At 43.8% G+C, this 16,529-nt stretch overlaps 1 protein-coding gene across 2 annotated transcripts in view; it reads left to right on the top strand.

Annotated features, from left to right (window-relative positions):
- The window catches only part of TKT (transketolase), a 60,352-nt gene extending 47,432 nt beyond the window's left edge, over positions 1–12,920 (top strand). For both annotated transcript variants that reach the window (XM_068253646.1, XM_068253647.1), the window contains exons 9-14: positions 1,634–1,790; positions 6,863–6,993; positions 7,313–7,396; positions 10,155–10,248; positions 10,425–10,547; positions 12,632–12,920. In XM_068253646.1, coding sequence (XP_068109747.1) covers positions 1,634–1,790; positions 6,863–6,993; positions 7,313–7,396; positions 10,155–10,248; positions 10,425–10,547; positions 12,632–12,801 — 759 coding nt within the window. In that variant the 3' untranslated portion in view covers positions 12,802–12,920. The remainder of the gene's footprint in view (positions 1–1,633; positions 1,791–6,862; positions 6,994–7,312; positions 7,397–10,154; positions 10,249–10,424; positions 10,548–12,631) is intronic.
- The last annotated feature ends 3,609 nt before the right edge of the window (positions 12,921–16,529 follow it).

Raw genomic sequence — 16,529 nt, 5'->3', positions numbered from 1 at the left:
GCTGGTAAGGTTGCTAATAAAAATAAGTTCAAATTCTAGTTAACATTAAGATCGCCACTGAATGGAATCCCAGTAGCTGCAAATCAGTTAGCAGGCAACAAACCTGCAGTTAGTGGGTTTGATTTCATCAGTTTCAGATTAGTTGAAATTGACATGCTTACTTAAATTTGAAGGCTCAATCCACTTTTGTTGATAAAAGTTCAGTGTTTTCAGTTTGGCACTATTTATTATAAGAATTAAAGGCACATGTGTGCTTATATAACATAAGTATTCCTGACAGAGACTAGCAGACCTGTTGCCTTGTGCAGCTAATAATTTCTACAACAAAATGGCAATCTCTGGAAAGTCTTATAGCAGCCGTACCATTTACAGACATCACAGAATATTGGTTGCTAGGATTTCAAAGGGGAACAAATAGAGCTTACTGTGAGTCCTGGAAATTCTTGACTGGGTGCAGGCAATTTTTTTATTTTTAACAAAAGTGAAATCTCCCTCCTAATCAATGGGGGTCCGTGGAGCTGAATTACTAAGTTATTTATTTGCTGAAAATCCTTACACATCATAAGAGATCCTGAAAACCCAGCTTAGGCATATTTAAACACACGTACCATAGAAGGCAAGAGTATGCAACCCTCACATGTATTCCAGCTTTCCAGGACCCCCTATACGATGTTCCCGTTTATGAGGACCTCCTGTACTATGCTCCAGTTTCCCACGGCCACCTATAGTGTGTTCCAGTTTCCCTAGACTGTGTTCCAGGACCCCCTATACTGTGTTCCACCATTGCAGTAGCCTGTATACTATGTTCCAGCTTCCCAGTATCCCCTATACTATATGGGGAATGAACCCAAACTGCACTGTGGGTAAATTACCCTTGAGTTATAAGGATATTTCTCAAATAAAACAAATATAAGTCTATAGTGTTTGTATCTAAAACACCTCATTCATATAATAGAGCGTGCATAAGTAGTCTATCTGTTGCTGTTGATAAGCAATGCACAATATGAATACACCTGATAATTCACAATTGATGGTAGGAGTACAGTGTCTGTATAAAAAATACCTAGTTTATTAAATAAAATGTACAGGGACACTGTAATAATACTGTTGATAATAAAATGCACACAATAAATACAGTGGGTAGTTTATCTTAAAAAAGCATAACAATCAATCTATAGTAGATTCAGTAAATTTACAGTTCAGTATGTTGCAAACCGCTGCAGCGTTGTCTCACAATCAACACTCAGCCCTTACTTACATACATTGAAAAAATATACTTTGCTTATCATTGAAGGAACTGTCACCCCCAATACCCAAAACTGCTGCTGATGAAGGTGTTGAGCACAGGAATCTTCACTTCAATGTATATTTCACCATTGTACCCCTATACTAGTTCCAGCTTCTTCTGACCCTCTATTGTGTTCATGCTTCCCAATACACCCTATAATATATTCCAACTTCCCAGAACTCCCTACAATAATTTTAAGCTTCCCAGGACTCCCTATACTGTGTTCCAGCTTCCTACTGCCTCAACATAGCAGGGGATGGAGGGTGAAACCAACGGTCAGCTTTTCTAATGGCTCTGATCTATCAAAATGCCATATGTGATTTGTATGATGTTATGTTTTTACAGGTAAGTGTAGCAGTTGGCAGCACCACTCGTGATCGCACAGTTGCCTATACCAGCGCCTTTGCCACTTTCTTCACCAGAGCCTTTGATCATATCAGGATGGCAGCAATCTCTGAGAGCAACATTAACCTTTGTGGCTCTCACTGTGGAGTCTCTATAGGTGAGTCTTCCAGCAGTTCCTCCATTTATTATTGTCACACATTAGACATGTTAATGTGAATTACTGTATATAGCAAGACATTCAGTGCTCATTTCACATTCTGTCTGTTTTTGGCTCTCACCATTTAATTATAAAAGAAATGAGACAAGTGGTTTGTGTTTTCATGTTTCTTCTGTGTTTTACTCTTGAGATAAGGTTGTTAGAGGTGTTCAGTGAGTGCTTGAAAGTTTGTGAACCCCTTTACATTTTTCAATCTTTCTACATCTATATGACCTAAAATATAATCTGTCTTTTATGAAAGTCCCAATTCCTGATCTTTAAATTAAAGTTATATATATTTTTTGGGAAATGTATAATGTCTACAATTATCAGTTATTTTGAAGAGGCAAATGGACTCATATGTTCCAATTAGTGGACTGATATTAAGGTGTAAATGTGGGAAGCCCTGTAATAATTAAAGACCAAAAATCTTAACTGTCCCTCAGAGGGGCTCACAATCTGATCCCTACCGTAGTCATATCTATGTCTATGTACAGTAACAAGAAAATTTCCGGTGTATAAGAAGACTGGGTGTATAAGAAGACTGGTCATATAAGACGACCCCTCAACTTTTCTAGTTAAAATATAGAGTTTGGGATATACTATCCGTATAAGACTACCCCTCTTCCAACGCACACCAAATAAAAGTAAAAAAAAAATAAAAATCATATATTGGTGCTATTTATGAACAGATACTGGTGCTGTACTGTATGTGGCACCCAGTATATAACAGTATACAGGTGATTGACTGGTTGGATTGGTCAACTCTCCCTCTCCCTAAGCGGATTGGTCAGCTCTACCTGTCTCCAAGCAGAGTGGTCAGTTCTCCCTGTTTATCAGAGCGGCATGGAAGAATAGATTGCGCTGTGCCCATAAAACATGCCTCTTTCACCTGTCTGGCCCACCCTTGCATTTTATTTACCTCCTTCTCTGCCTCTCAGATCTTGCACATGCGCGCCTGTGCCACTTCATTACAGTCCTCAGCAGCGAGATCTGAGAGGCAGTAACAGGATAGGGCGAGCCAGACAGGTGGAAGAGGCCTGTTTAATGGGCACAGCGGAATCTCTTTCTTCCATACCCTGGGCATCCCAGACCTTGCAACATGAGCATATGCGGTGACCGCCGAATCTCCAGCACCCGGTAATTAAACATCAGCAAGTCACGTGTGCTCATCGCATTTAAATATCGCGTATCACCCGGCATCAATGACACCCGGCATATAAGATGACCCCTGACTTTTCAGAAGATTTTCAAGGGTTAAAAAGTAGTCTTATACGCCAGAATATACAGTATGTGAACCCTTTGGCATTATATGGATTTTTGCACAAATTGGTCATCAAATGTGATCTGATCTTCATCTAAGTCACAACAATAGACACTCAGAGTCTGCTTAAACTAATATTACACAAATAGGTAAATGTTTCCATGTTTTTATTGAACTCACCATGTAAATATTCACAGTGCAGGTGGAAAAAGTATGTGAACCCATAGACTAATGATATCTCCAAGAGCTAATAGTAGTGAGGTGTCAGCCAGCTGGAGTCCAATCAATGAGATGAGATTGGAGGTGTTGGTTACAGCTGCCCTGCCCTATAAAAAACCACACACCAGTTTTGGGTTTGCTTTTCCCAAGAAGCATTGCCTGATGTGCATAATGCCTTGCACAAAAGAGCTCTCAGAAGACCTACAATTAAGAATTGTTGACTAGCATAAAGCTGGAAAGGGTTATAAAAGTATCTCCAAAAGCCTTGCAGTTCATCAGTCCATGGTAAGACAAATTGTCTATAAATGGAGAAAGTTTAGCACTGCTGTTACTCTCCCTAGGAGTGGACGTCCAGTAAAGATGACTGCAAGAGCACAGCGCAGAATGCTCAACGAGGTGAAGAAGAATCCTAGAGTGTCAGCTAGAGACTTACAAAAGTCTCTGTCAGGGGCGTAACAATAGGGCATGTGACCCCTGCCCCCACGGGGGGGGGGGGGAGGCCTAGGGCTCGCTCAGGGCCTTTTTGGGGGGCAGGAGGGGTCGCAACATAAGAGGAGAGTGTGGCAGATCAGTGGGGAGGGGGGACATTCACCCCCTCCCTCACCTCGGGCTCTCCTCTCAGCGCTCCCCCTCCTGCAATCATTACTGGTAGCGGGCGGTGGCAGGCTGAACACATACCTCCATTGCACTGTAGGTTCCGATCAGTAAGTGCTTCATGTTGCTTCCTGTGTAAACAGGAAGTAGCATGAAGCTCTTACAGATTGGAGACCTCCTGCGTGATGGAAGTATGTGTTCAGCCTGCTGCCCCTCCCTGCTGATCTGCCACACTCTCCTCCTGCCCCCCAAAAAGACCCTAAGCGGGCTGGGGGGAGGGCGGGATTTTTTTTGCAGGGGGGCCCGGGGATTTCTAGTTACGCCCCTGGTCTCTGGCATATGCTAACATCCATGTTAGCGAATCTACGATACATACTTAAAACGCTAAAGTTTGCAAAAGAGCAGCTGGATGTTCCACAGCAGTACTGGCAAAATATTCTGTGGACAGATAAAACAGATGAAAGTTGAGTTGTTTGGAAGAAACACACAACACTATGGGCTTGATTCACTAAGACAAATAGCATGCCTTATCAAAGGTAACACGCCTCATCAGAGTAGCATAGCGATCTTATGCCTGCTAATTGGCAATGACGAGAGCTCCACTCCTCCTGCCCTGAGCCCCTGGGGGTTCGTAGCGCTCGCTATGCTACTCTGATAAGGAGTGTTAACGTTGATAAGGCGTGCTAACTTTGATAAGGCATGCTATTTGTCTTAGTGAATGAAGCTCTATGTGTGGAGAAGAAGAGGCATGGCACACCAACATCAAAACCTCATCCCAACTGTGAAGTATGGTGGTGGGGGGGCATCATGGTTTGGGCTGCTTTCCTAAGTTTATTAAGACATTCTGCAGGTGAACTTAAGGCCATCTGTCCTCCAGCTGAAGCTCAGCAGAAGATGGGTGTTGCAACAGGACAATGAGCCAAAGCATAGAAGTAAATCAACAACAGAATGGCTTAAACAGAAGTAAATATGCCTTCTAGAGTGGCTAAGTCAGAGTCCTAACCTCAATATGGTTGAGATGCTGTGGCATGACCTCAAGAAAGTGACGAACACCAGACATCCCAAGAATATTGCTGAACTGAAACAGTTCTGTAAAGAGGAATGGTCAAGAATTACTCCTGACTGTTGTGCTCGTCTGATCTGCAACTACAGGAAACATTTGGATGAAGTTATTGCTGCCAAAGGAGGTTCAACCAGTTATTAAATCCAAGGGTTCACATACTTTTTCTTCCTGCATTGTGAATGTTTACATGGTGTGTTCAATAAAAACATGGAAACATTTAATTATTTGTGTGGTATTAGTTTAAGCAGACTTTGATTGTCTATTGTTGTGTCTATAATTCCAGAGGGTTCACATACTGTTTCTTGCTACTGTACGTATTGTGTAGTATATGTATTGTAGTCTAGGGCCAAATTAGGTGGAAGCAAATTAGTTAACTATGTTTTTGGGATGTGGGAGGAAAGCAGAGTTTTACCAAGGAAACCCACACAGACATGGGGAGAACATACAAACTCTGTGCAGATAGTGCTCTGGCTGGGATTTAAACCGGGAACCCAACACTGCAAGGCAAGAGTGATAACCACTGCGGCCCATAAGAGTAAAGTAATTTATAGCTCATTTTACTAAGGGAAAAACGTTCTTATTTGTATGTGTATGCATGAATTTTAATTCTTACAATTTTTCACGTTAGTGGTCCTAGTGTTCCAAGCTGTAAACTGTTGCCATGGTTTCCATAACCTTTCCTAAAAAGTTATAGCAGCTGCAGGCTATAGTTGAGAGATATTATTCAGTGAGATATTATTCAGTTAGAAAATGACTTGTATATTAATATATGTTTTGTAGATTCTTGGTACTCATTCTTGTATTGAAATGAAGTAATCTTGTAACTCTAAAAGAAGGATAAATAGACGTTTGTTGCTTATGCTTGATAGAATATTAGCACAGATGTTATGGAATACTTTAAATTTAGATTAGGGAAATTGCAGAGAAGGAACACATTTATACACTTTAAAGGGAATCTGAAGTGAAGGTAAAATTATGAGATAATGAAATGTAGGTGAAGTACAGCTAAGAAAATAGAACAGTACTATAGTAGCAAAGATATGATTCTCATAATGGTTTTCAGTACATGAAGAGTTAAGAAACTTCACTTGTTATCTATGCAAAAGAGGTTCTCTGAGCTCTCCGACCCAACAGCTGCTGTTTTCTGAAACACTTATACAACAAAGAAACCGTGAAAGACAATTTCAGGTAAGGTTTTACTGCAGGGCAGTTCAACGGGTTATTAGTTCTGCTCTGTTTCATAGTTTAAAATAGAGAGTGTAGTTTGTAAACTGCAAATATTAGCAAATGATGCAAAAAAAAAAAAAAAAAAAAGCTATAATATTGGACTCTTTTCTTTGCTACTAATGTTCTATTAATTATCCGTACTACACATACAATTCACTATCTCATCAGTTTATGGGTTTTTTTCGCGTCAGTGTCAATTTAAAGTGAACCAGAGCTAAAGTAAACAAAAGTTTCTATACATACCTGAGGCTTCCTCCAGCCCCATACGCGCTGATCGATCCCACGCAGCCATCCACCCCTGTCTTCAGTCAGAGCCAGTCTAGCATAGCAGAAGTGCGCTCTTTGCATCTCTGCAGCAGCCGCTGGATAGATACGTAGAGGGTGCACTTCTCCAGCGTAGCCCGGCTCCGATGACGTCAGTGACGGGAGCCGATTCTCATAGATGCGGGCAGCGGTGGATGGCGGCGTGGGATCGATCAGCGCGTATGGGGCTGGAGAAAGCCACAGGTATGTATAGAATCTTTTCTTTACTTTAACTCTGCTTTCCTTTTACACCCACTATTTTAACTATGATCATTTCTTTCTGATAACTTTATTTATTGTTCCAGTCTACAAAAAACAACAACACTCTTTTCCTTCTAACATACTGCTTTGTGGGCTTTGTAGGTGAGGATGGAGCATCTCAGATGGGCCTGGAGGATCTGAGCATGTTCCGATCTGTCCCCAACTCTACTGTATTCTACCCAAGTGATGCAGTGTCTGCAGAAAAAGCAGTTGAAATTGCTGCAAACACAAAGGTGAGCTAATCGTAAGAAGTTATTTCCATAATTGATGTCTAGGCAACTGGTAAAGGCCAGGAAAAGTCACCCTAATATCATTTCTCAGTGAAATTGAAAGTGATAAATACCGTAGTTTTAATTTTGCTAAAATAAGTGTTGTCTCTTTGCTCTCCTCCTCTGCCCACACAACTCAGCATGCATGTTCTGGGACCTGGTAGATCTTCCATAAGAAGATTATGTCGGCAGTTGAATTGTGGCTGCATATTTAACAGTCATTTTGTCTGCAGTTAACTCATTACATTACCAAAACATAATTAAAGTTCATTTTTTATTGCAGGGAATTTGCTTCATTAGAACAAGCCGACCAGAGAATGCTGTCATTTACAACAACAATGAGGAATTCAAAATTGGGCACGCCAAGGTCAGTGGACAAGAAGTAATGGAGAAAATAAATAACCATGCAGATCTGCCATAGATTTGTTCAACATTATCTGCTAGTCGGTGGCAAGAATTTGAAACTCTCCGTGTGTCTTTCCAAACTTTATCGATGGCTAGAGAATTCATGGTCGTGTGATTGTAGTCATGTATGCATGCACCCTCAGCCAGGTTTGCCAAATAATCTCTTTTCTCCAGAGGTCTCCATTCATATTGAATCTGGCTCAGTGCATTACAGGGTAGCAGAAAACCCAGCACGGAAGTAAAGGCCTATATGGGGTTGTTAAAAGTGCATGTGTTTTCACTCTCTCAGGATGCTGGTAGTCAGTATTTGACAGCAGTGCATAGTTCCCTCTCTCAGGATGCTGGTGGGCAGTATTTGGCAGTTAAAAGTGCATAGTTCCCTCTCTCAGGATACTGGTAGTCAGTATTTGACAGTTAGCAGTGCATTAGTTCCCTCTCTAAGGGCCTGTTTCCACTATTAAGTGATGCGAATGCGGCTACCTAGCCGCATCGCATCACTTCCGCCGCCGGCCGTTTCACTTCCGCATCTCCTGATGCGGAAGTGAGTTGAGGAGATGGGACGCAGCAGATGCAGATTTTCGGATTGCTCCGCACCGCACAACATGCACGCAGTGGAACCTTTTCCACTTGCGTGCATGTGTTTCAGCACACCCGCTGTGCGATGCGGCTTTGTAGCCGCATCGTACCGCTCCTAGTGGAAACGGGCCCTTAGGCTACTGGTGGCCAGTATTTGGCAGTAAACAGTGCACGCGTTCCCTTTTTCTCAGGCTACTGGTGGCAGTATTTGGCAGTTAGAGGTGCATGTTTTCCCTCTCTCTCAGGGTGCTGGTGGGCAGTATTTGGCAGTGAACAGTGCACAAGTTCCCTCTCTCAGGATGCTGGTGGTCAGTATTTGGCAGTTAGAAGTGCATGAGTTCCCTCTCTCCCAGGCTGCTTGTAATCAGTATTTGGCAGCTATGAGTTCCCTCGTTCTCAGGCTCTTGGTGGTCAGTATTTGGCCTTTAGCAGTGCATAATTCCCTCTCTCGGGCTGCTGGTGGTCAGTATTCAGCAGTTAGCAGTACATGAGTTCCCTCTCTCTCAGGCTGCATGTGGGCAGTATTTGGCAGTTAGCAGTACATGAGTTCCCTCTCTCTCAGGCTGCATGTGGGCAGTATTTGGCAGTTAGCAGTACATGAGTTCCCTCTCTCTCAGGCTGCATGTGGGCAGTATTTGGCAGTTAGCAGTACATGAGTTCCCTCTCTCTCAGGCTGCTGGTGGGCAGTATTTGGCAGTTAGCAGTACATGAGTTCCCTCTCTCTCAGGCTGCTGGTGGGCAGTATTTGGCAGTTAGCAGTACATGAGTTCCCTCTCTCTCAGGCTGCTGGTGGGCAGTATTTGGCAGTTAGTAGTACATGAGTTCCCTCTCTCAGACTGCTGGTGGAAAGTATTTGGCAGTTAGCAGTACATGAGTTCCCTCTCTCTCAGGCTGCTGGTGGGCAGTATTTGGCAGTTAGTAGTACATGAGTTCCCTCTCTAATGCTAGGTACACACCATACAATTTTCTGTTAGATTCTTCTGTTAGATTTACCTACAACATGGAAAAAACCTATCTGGCAGGTAAATCTAAGAGAAAATCTAACAGAAAATTGTATGGTGTGTACCTAGCATCATTCAGACTGCTGGTGGAAAGTATTTGGCAGTTAGCAGTACATGAGTTCCCTCTCTCTCGGGCTGGTGGTGGTCAGTATTTGGTATTATGAAGTGTATGAGTTCTCTCTCTCCCTCTCTCTCGCTGCTGGTTTTTCAAAACACAAGTTGAGCATTTCACAGTTGCACAAAAAATTCTGGGTTTGTCCACCTTCAAGTCGTGTCACTTGTCAGTCATATGACTCTGAGTGCTGTTGTAAGAGACTGTGGGTGCCATTTAGGGCCGGTTCACACGGGCCGATGCCCGGCTTCCAGCGACGTCCCGTTCAGCGGCGTCTCATTCTGGGGCTTTTGTGGGCTTTCAGCGGCTTCCTGTCACGATCAACGTTATTTGTCCCTGCAGGGGGACACAAGGACACATCAGTATTCGAGGAAGACCTCCTTATATAGGAGACACATGTTTTTTCTCTGTTTGTCGGCCTTCATTGGTCATCTTTAAAGAGACTCTGTTTTGAAAAAAGGGCCCTTGGGGGGTACTTACCTCGGGAGGGGAAGCCTCTGCATCCGATTGAGGCTTCCCCCATCCTCCTCCATGCCACGGTGCTCTCTCTGTGTCCCTCCGAAGCCACAGCCGACAATTTGTCAGGCTCAGTCGCAGTAGCACCTGCAATATTTACCTTCCCCGGTTTCAGCAAAGTAGCGGTTCTCGGCTCAGATCAGGCGGAAATAGCCGATCCTAGTCAGTGCCAGTCTACTGCGCATGGGACTTGCGCCTGTGCAGTAGAGCAGACGCGACTGGGATCGGCTATTTCTGCCTGATCCCGAGCCAAGAGCTGCTACTGCGTCTACACTGGAGCCGGGAAGGTAAATAAGGCTTCCTCCTCCCAAGGTAAGTACCCCCCAGGGGCCCTTTTTTCAATACAGGTTTTCTTTATGTTAACTGATACTAATCACAAGAACAAGTGTGGTTTGTGCAGCATCTTTGTTATATTATGCAAGAAAAGGAAAGAACATACAAATATTGGTAATATCACATCTTCCAGGTACACCTCATGGCCTGTTGTCTGTTAACATATGTTTCTGTTCTGTTAGGTGGTGCTTCAGAGCAAGGATGACCAGGTGACGGTTATTGGAGCTGGCGTGACCCTCCACGAGGCCCTCGCTGCAGCAGAGCTACTGAAGAAAGGTAGCCAGGTCCTTTTCAATACACACAGGATGACACATTTCTTACACTTAAACCAAAATAAATACCGGAATCATATGTAAAAGGAAAAAAATATCTTAAAAACACTAAAAATGTTTGACATCTAACTACAACAGTCATTATTAACTCTTTACTGGAAATGTCTTTTATTCTAATAGAAAAAATCAACACCCGAGTCATAGACCTATTCACTATCAAACCTCTGGATAGACAAACCATCCTGGATAGTGCAAAAGCTACCAAGGGCCGAATTCTAACAGTGGAGGATCATTACCATGAAGGTGAGAGGGTGTGACAGGATGCTATAACTTTGTTACCAACTAAAATAAAAGAGTGGGTCCACTTCAATGTCTCCAAAATGTATTAAGGACTTATCCCAGAACAGAAGGACATGCACAATGCTGACATGTTTCGGGCCTGGTGTGGTCCTTAATCATAGGTTGCTATAATTAAGGACCACACCAGGTCCGAAACATGTCAGCATTTTGCATGTCCTTCTGTTCTGGGATAAGTCCTTAATACATTTTGGAGACATTGAAACAGACCCACTCTTTCCTTTTAGCTTGAACACTGGCCCAGGCCGCCCAGGTCCAGCTCTGTCCATTGCCAGAGTGTAGCGGTATATCCACCTGAATTTTTTTTCTCAACTTTGTTACCAGCTCTTTTACAGGAGATTATTTAATACTGTATTACTTAATACTGTAGTATTTAAACATTGTAGAATTTTAATAATAATAAGGGAAAATTAATGGCGCATCAATTTATAGATCCAAAAGGACCTAATCTCCCTGTGTACATTCCATTCAGTCTCAGGCATTTCCAGTTTAGTCATATGTGCACCAATGGAGGTGATTGATAGCTCTCAGCTAAACCCATATTGAATCATAGTCTGAAGTCATGCTTCCTGGTAAGCTAACTGCAAGAGGAAACTGAGAATACCTGAAATGGTATAGAAGGTAATTTTTATTTTGCAAAAACTACAGCATTTTTTTAACAAACCTTTTCATGCATAATGAAATCAAAAGAATGGTTTAAATGCATATAACAAAACTGTACCAGATCGTGGGTTTCATATTAGAATAATGTAAAATACTTCACACACATTAGGTGGGTGCTTTTTTTTTTAGGAACTTGTTTGGTATTTTCAACTCATGTCTAAGCACGTTCCTCAGCATCAAAAGGCCATTAACATGTAACTAGTTGATTTTTGACTGACAAGACAGTTATGTTTCCATAAACTTCCCTCAAATTTTGGAAATAAACCTAGCCAACTGTTTTTTAACTCATAAATTCCTCAAATAATCTAGTACAGTACTGTAGCGAGTGAAACTCTCAAAATAGAAGAAAGCCAGCCACCTACAGCAGCATAAAAATCAGAAGAGGTAGGTCAGCCTTGCGAAATCACTGTAGTAATCGCAACTTACGCCCCCAGTATTTTGTACCTGACCCGCAAAACGTATTCATAGTGAGTCAATTCAACTCAACCTTATCACTAATCCATTTCAAACACCTAAAGTACATACTGTATTGCATATCAAGAAGGATGAAAAATCTGACCACTGAATGTAAGAGCAGTTCATATTAATTAAAGGGGTTCTTTCGCGAAAAAAGTAGGCAGTTAAAAAATGTGACAGATGACAGGTTTTGGGCCAGTCCATCTTTTTAAGGGGGATTCTCAGGGCTTTCTTTGTTTTCAACAGCATTTCCTGAACAGCAGTTTAACTGCCAAAATGGCAAGATACCAGCCGGCCTCCCTAATCACTTGCACACTATTATGTCAGTTAGATTTTGCAACTGTTGTTCAGGAAATGCTGTTGAAAACAAAGAAAGCCCTGAGAATCCCCCTTAAAAAGATGGACTGGCCCAAAACCTGTCATCTGTCACATTTTTTAACTGCCTACTTTTTTCGCGAAAGAACCCCTTTAAGCAGGACTCAGCAGTAATGACTCCATTTCAGCATGAATAGAGGAAATGCATTATATTCAAGCAGAACTACTTCAGTATCCACACAGAAATACTAGGCATCTGTACAAGCACTGCCAGGATCCTGAAAGATTGGGGGTATCTCTGGGTACCAATAAAGGAGAAACTGCACACTACTGGAAAAAACTGAATGTGGTCATGATAGTTTTTGAGCAGGACCAAATGACATACAGAAACCTGGCAGTGGCATTTATCCTCGGGAAAACTTTGAACAAACCTCCTCTTTCAAAAGAAAAAAATACAGTCTGACAGTGGGGATTCCATGCACACAGTGCCTTTCTGCTTTTTGTTTTTTTAAGTCATTTGATGTGCTAATTTGCGATAAACAGAGATGTAATCCCGACAGGTGTATAACATGTTATCTGTTAATTCTGAACACTAGGTGGCATTGGAGAAGCAGTGGCAGCTGCTGTGGTTGGAGAGCCTGGCATAACAGTCAAGTCGCTGGCAGTATCTGGGGTCCCTCGCAGTGGTAAACCAGAAGAACTGCTCAAGTTGTTTGGTATCGATAAAGAAGCCATTGTGAATAGTGTGAAAAAAATAATCAGCTAAAAAGCCAATTCAGAGGGGAGCAAATAAAGACAACATTCCAGATCTAAAAAAAAAAAACATATGCAAAACAGGGTCCAAGTTTCAATATTAGTACAATAAAGATTTTGAACAATACCAAATCTTTGCGTTTGAGTGAAATGTCAAGAACTGGATACGATTATCTGTTTTTGTTACCAATCTTTCAGTGTCAGTCATCTACCTGCCTCAGGCTAGCTTAGGAGCCCTGAATCAGCATACATACACCCACCTGCCTGTGGCTAGCTTAGGGACCCTGAATCACACACCCACCTGCCTGTGGCTAGCTTAGTGACCCTGAATCAGAATACACCCACCTGCCTGTGGCTATATTAGGGGCCCTGAATCAGCATACACCCACCTGCCTGTGGCTATATTAGGGGCCCTGAATCAGCATACACCCACCTGCCTGTGGCTAGCTTAGGGGCCTGAATCACACACCCACCTGCCTGTGGCTAGCTTAGTGACCCTGAATCAGCATACACCCACCTGCCTGTGGCTATATTAGGGGCCCTGAATCAGCATACACCCACCTGCCTGTGGCTAGCTTAGGGGCCTGAATCAGCACACACCCAACTGCCTGTGGCTAGCTTGGGGGCCCTGAATCAGCATACACCCACCTGCTTGTGGCTAGCTTAACCATTTCTGCCGCCCGGACGTAATGCTCACGTCCAGGCGGCTGCTCTGCTGCAGTGCGCGATCGCGGGAGTGCCCCCCTGCTGTCCCCCGGTAGCCCTGGGATCAGTGAACGGGAACATGGTTCCCGATCACCGATCCGTGACCCCAGCAGAAAAAACTAAGCTCTCTTACTAGAGGCTTTAGTCTTTCTGCCCATAACATTTTCCGCGTCCGCCTTGTGCTTCTGGTTAGCGAGAAGCACAAGGAGAAAAACAAAAACTCAAGATGGCTGTAACGATTGTGGAACTTTCTCCGTGATCAGCGCACAACGCGTGCGCTGACACGGCGGAAATCCTCCACAAGCGTATATTTGCAGGCACCCAGCAAAAGGTGCTACGCACCTGTAGAGGGAAATTCCTGTCGGCAGATGGCGCTGGGGAGTGCAGAGGAACCAATCCTCTGTACCTCCACAAGTGCCAGACAGGAATTGTACGAAGCGCAGAACGCAATCGCAAGAGAGGCGATTGCGAATGAGATTGAGCAAAGGGACAGGTTGTATGTGTGTGCGCCAATCCAGTCGCCACCCCGCGACCGCGCACACACAACAGCAGATATGAAATAGGAACGCGATCGCGAGAGGTGCGATCTCCAGACGTGACACAAGGCAGATCAGAATAGAATACGAGGGTAGCAAAGGCACAGCAAATACAATAAGGAGATACGGAAAACAACAACGCTAGCTAACCGCGAACACCGCACTCATTCGCAACAATGCACGCGGTTATGCGCGATCTCCACGTGATAAGCACAATAGAGACAAGCACGCCTAACTAACCATTAACAGACAAACATGAAACAGAGGACGCGAGCGCTTGCTTAACGGTTACCTCACCGAGCCTGCAGCAAGCGTAGCGGACAAGACAGACACACGAAAACAGGGACAAACGAGAGATAGGATCCCAGCGCTAGCGAAAAGTAGCTAGCGCGATCCCAGAAGACAGAACAGAAGGATCCCCAGCGCTAGCGAAAAGTAGCTAGCGCGATCCCAGGAGACCGAACAGAAGAGATAGCTGGTAGCAACCGCTGCACCAGCTATACTCCAAGAACAGAGATCAGAACCATTTCCTGTCGACCACCATTGGGGCAGGACAATGGCAACAGGCAAGACAAGACAGAACAGGCAATACAGATAATACAACCTGACTGGGCTAGAAGGGGAGCCTAAAGCAACCCCGAGGCATTAACTATACTAGATAGCAATGGCTGACACTCCAGCAGTGTCCATCAGGAACAGACCATGGAAAGGAAATGTCCAGCAAAGCATTCTGGGAAACATAAAGCTCTTATAGTGCCAGTCATCAAAGAAGGCAGGTAGGGGATTTGCATAACGAATGTATGCAAATTCCCCAGCAAGAGAACAGACCAGAAACTTGCAATGGAAAGACAGGTCTCTGTTCCAGAGACCTGCAGCCCACAGACTAGAGGAATGGACAAACAGCTGTCTGCCTGTGCAGCCAGCTGAGCGGATCATCACAGTGGCCATCTTGTAGCCAAATAGTAAAACTACATCTACATATTTTTTACATTACAATTTACACATATAATAACATTAAAAATTAACTTTATTTCCCACACCAAAATATTACCCAAATAAAAGTTTTAATGGAAAAAAAAAATTACAATAAAAAAAAAAAAAAAGACATAAATAGTTACCTAAGGGTCTGAACTTTTTAAATATGCATTTGAAGGGGGTATACTACGAACATTTTTTAAATTATAAGCTTGTAAATAGTGATGGGCGCAAAATGGAAAAAATGCACTTTTATTTCCAAATAAAATATTGGCAGCATACATTGTGATAGGGACAAAATTTAAATGGTGTCATAACAAACAAAATACATAGGTTTTAATTATGGTAACGTGGATTATTTTAAAGCTATAATGGACGAAAACTGAGAAATAATGCATTTTTTTCTTATTAATCCTGTTAAAATGCTTTTATAAAAAAATAATTCTTAGCAAAATGCACCACCCAAAGAAAGCCTAATTAGTGGCGGAAAAAAACAAGATATAGATCAATAAATTATGTTAAGTAGTGATAAAGTTATTAGCGAATGAATGGGAGGTGAAAATTGCTCTGATGCATAAGGTGAAAAATCCCCGCGGGCTGAAATGGTTAAGGACCCTGAATCAGCATACACCCACCTGTCTATGAATAGCTTAGGGGCCCAGAATCAGCATACACCCACCTGCCTATGGCTAGCTTGGGGGTCCTGAATCAGTGTACCCCCCATGATAGACATTACTTCTGAATCCCACTCCCCCTCACACTAAGGTATGCTGACCAGACGTCCCGCATTTGGTGTGACATGTTCCACTTTTGGGGTCCTGTGTCCCGGGCAGCACTGTGTCCCGGGAAACGTCCCGCTTCGGCTCGTAGTACGTCCCAGCAGCAGGACACTGGCCACCGTCGGACGGACTCTGGTAGGCGCGGCCACCCAGCTACATTTCCCTCGCCCTCAGCTTGCTCCTCGCCCACCCTCCAATCAGCGCTGATATCGGGCTGCATCAGCCCTGCCCCTCAGCGTGCTGTTCCTGCCTGTCAGCTCCGCCCCTAGAGCTCCTCTAATCGGATCGGCAGCCTGGCCGCATCAGGCACGCCCCCAACCTGCTGCACACCCTCCGGCAACCACATGGAGACCAGGCAGCTACACGAAGAGGAGAAGAAATGGGTGAGAGAGCCCTGTCAGTGTCTTCTCCGCTCCTAGTGTCACCCTCCCCCACCCAGTCGTTGTCACCCTTCTCCCCTAGTGTCACCCTCCCCCACCCAGTCGTTGTCACCCTTATCCCCCAGTGTCACCCTCCCCAACCCAGTCGTTGTCACCCTTCTCCCCCAGTGTCACCCTCCCCCACCCAGTCGTTGTCACCCTTCTCCCCCAGTGTCACCCTCCCCCACCCAGTCGTTGTCACCCTCCCCCACCCAGTCGTTGTCACCCTTCACCAGTAAAAATCTATTAACCCTTCGCACTCTTGCATGCAAATGTTCAAACAAATGCATTCACAGATTCTCTCATCCAGGCACCGCTGTTATCCCT

The sequence above is a fragment of the Hyperolius riggenbachi genome, chromosome 9 (assembly GCF_040937935.1).
Source record: "Hyperolius riggenbachi isolate aHypRig1 chromosome 9, aHypRig1.pri, whole genome shotgun sequence".
NCBI classification, from domain to species: domain Eukaryota; kingdom Metazoa; phylum Chordata; class Amphibia; order Anura; family Hyperoliidae; genus Hyperolius; species Hyperolius riggenbachi.
Note: the sequence above shows the minus strand (reverse complement) of the source record. Positions and strands in the feature narration are given on the sequence as shown.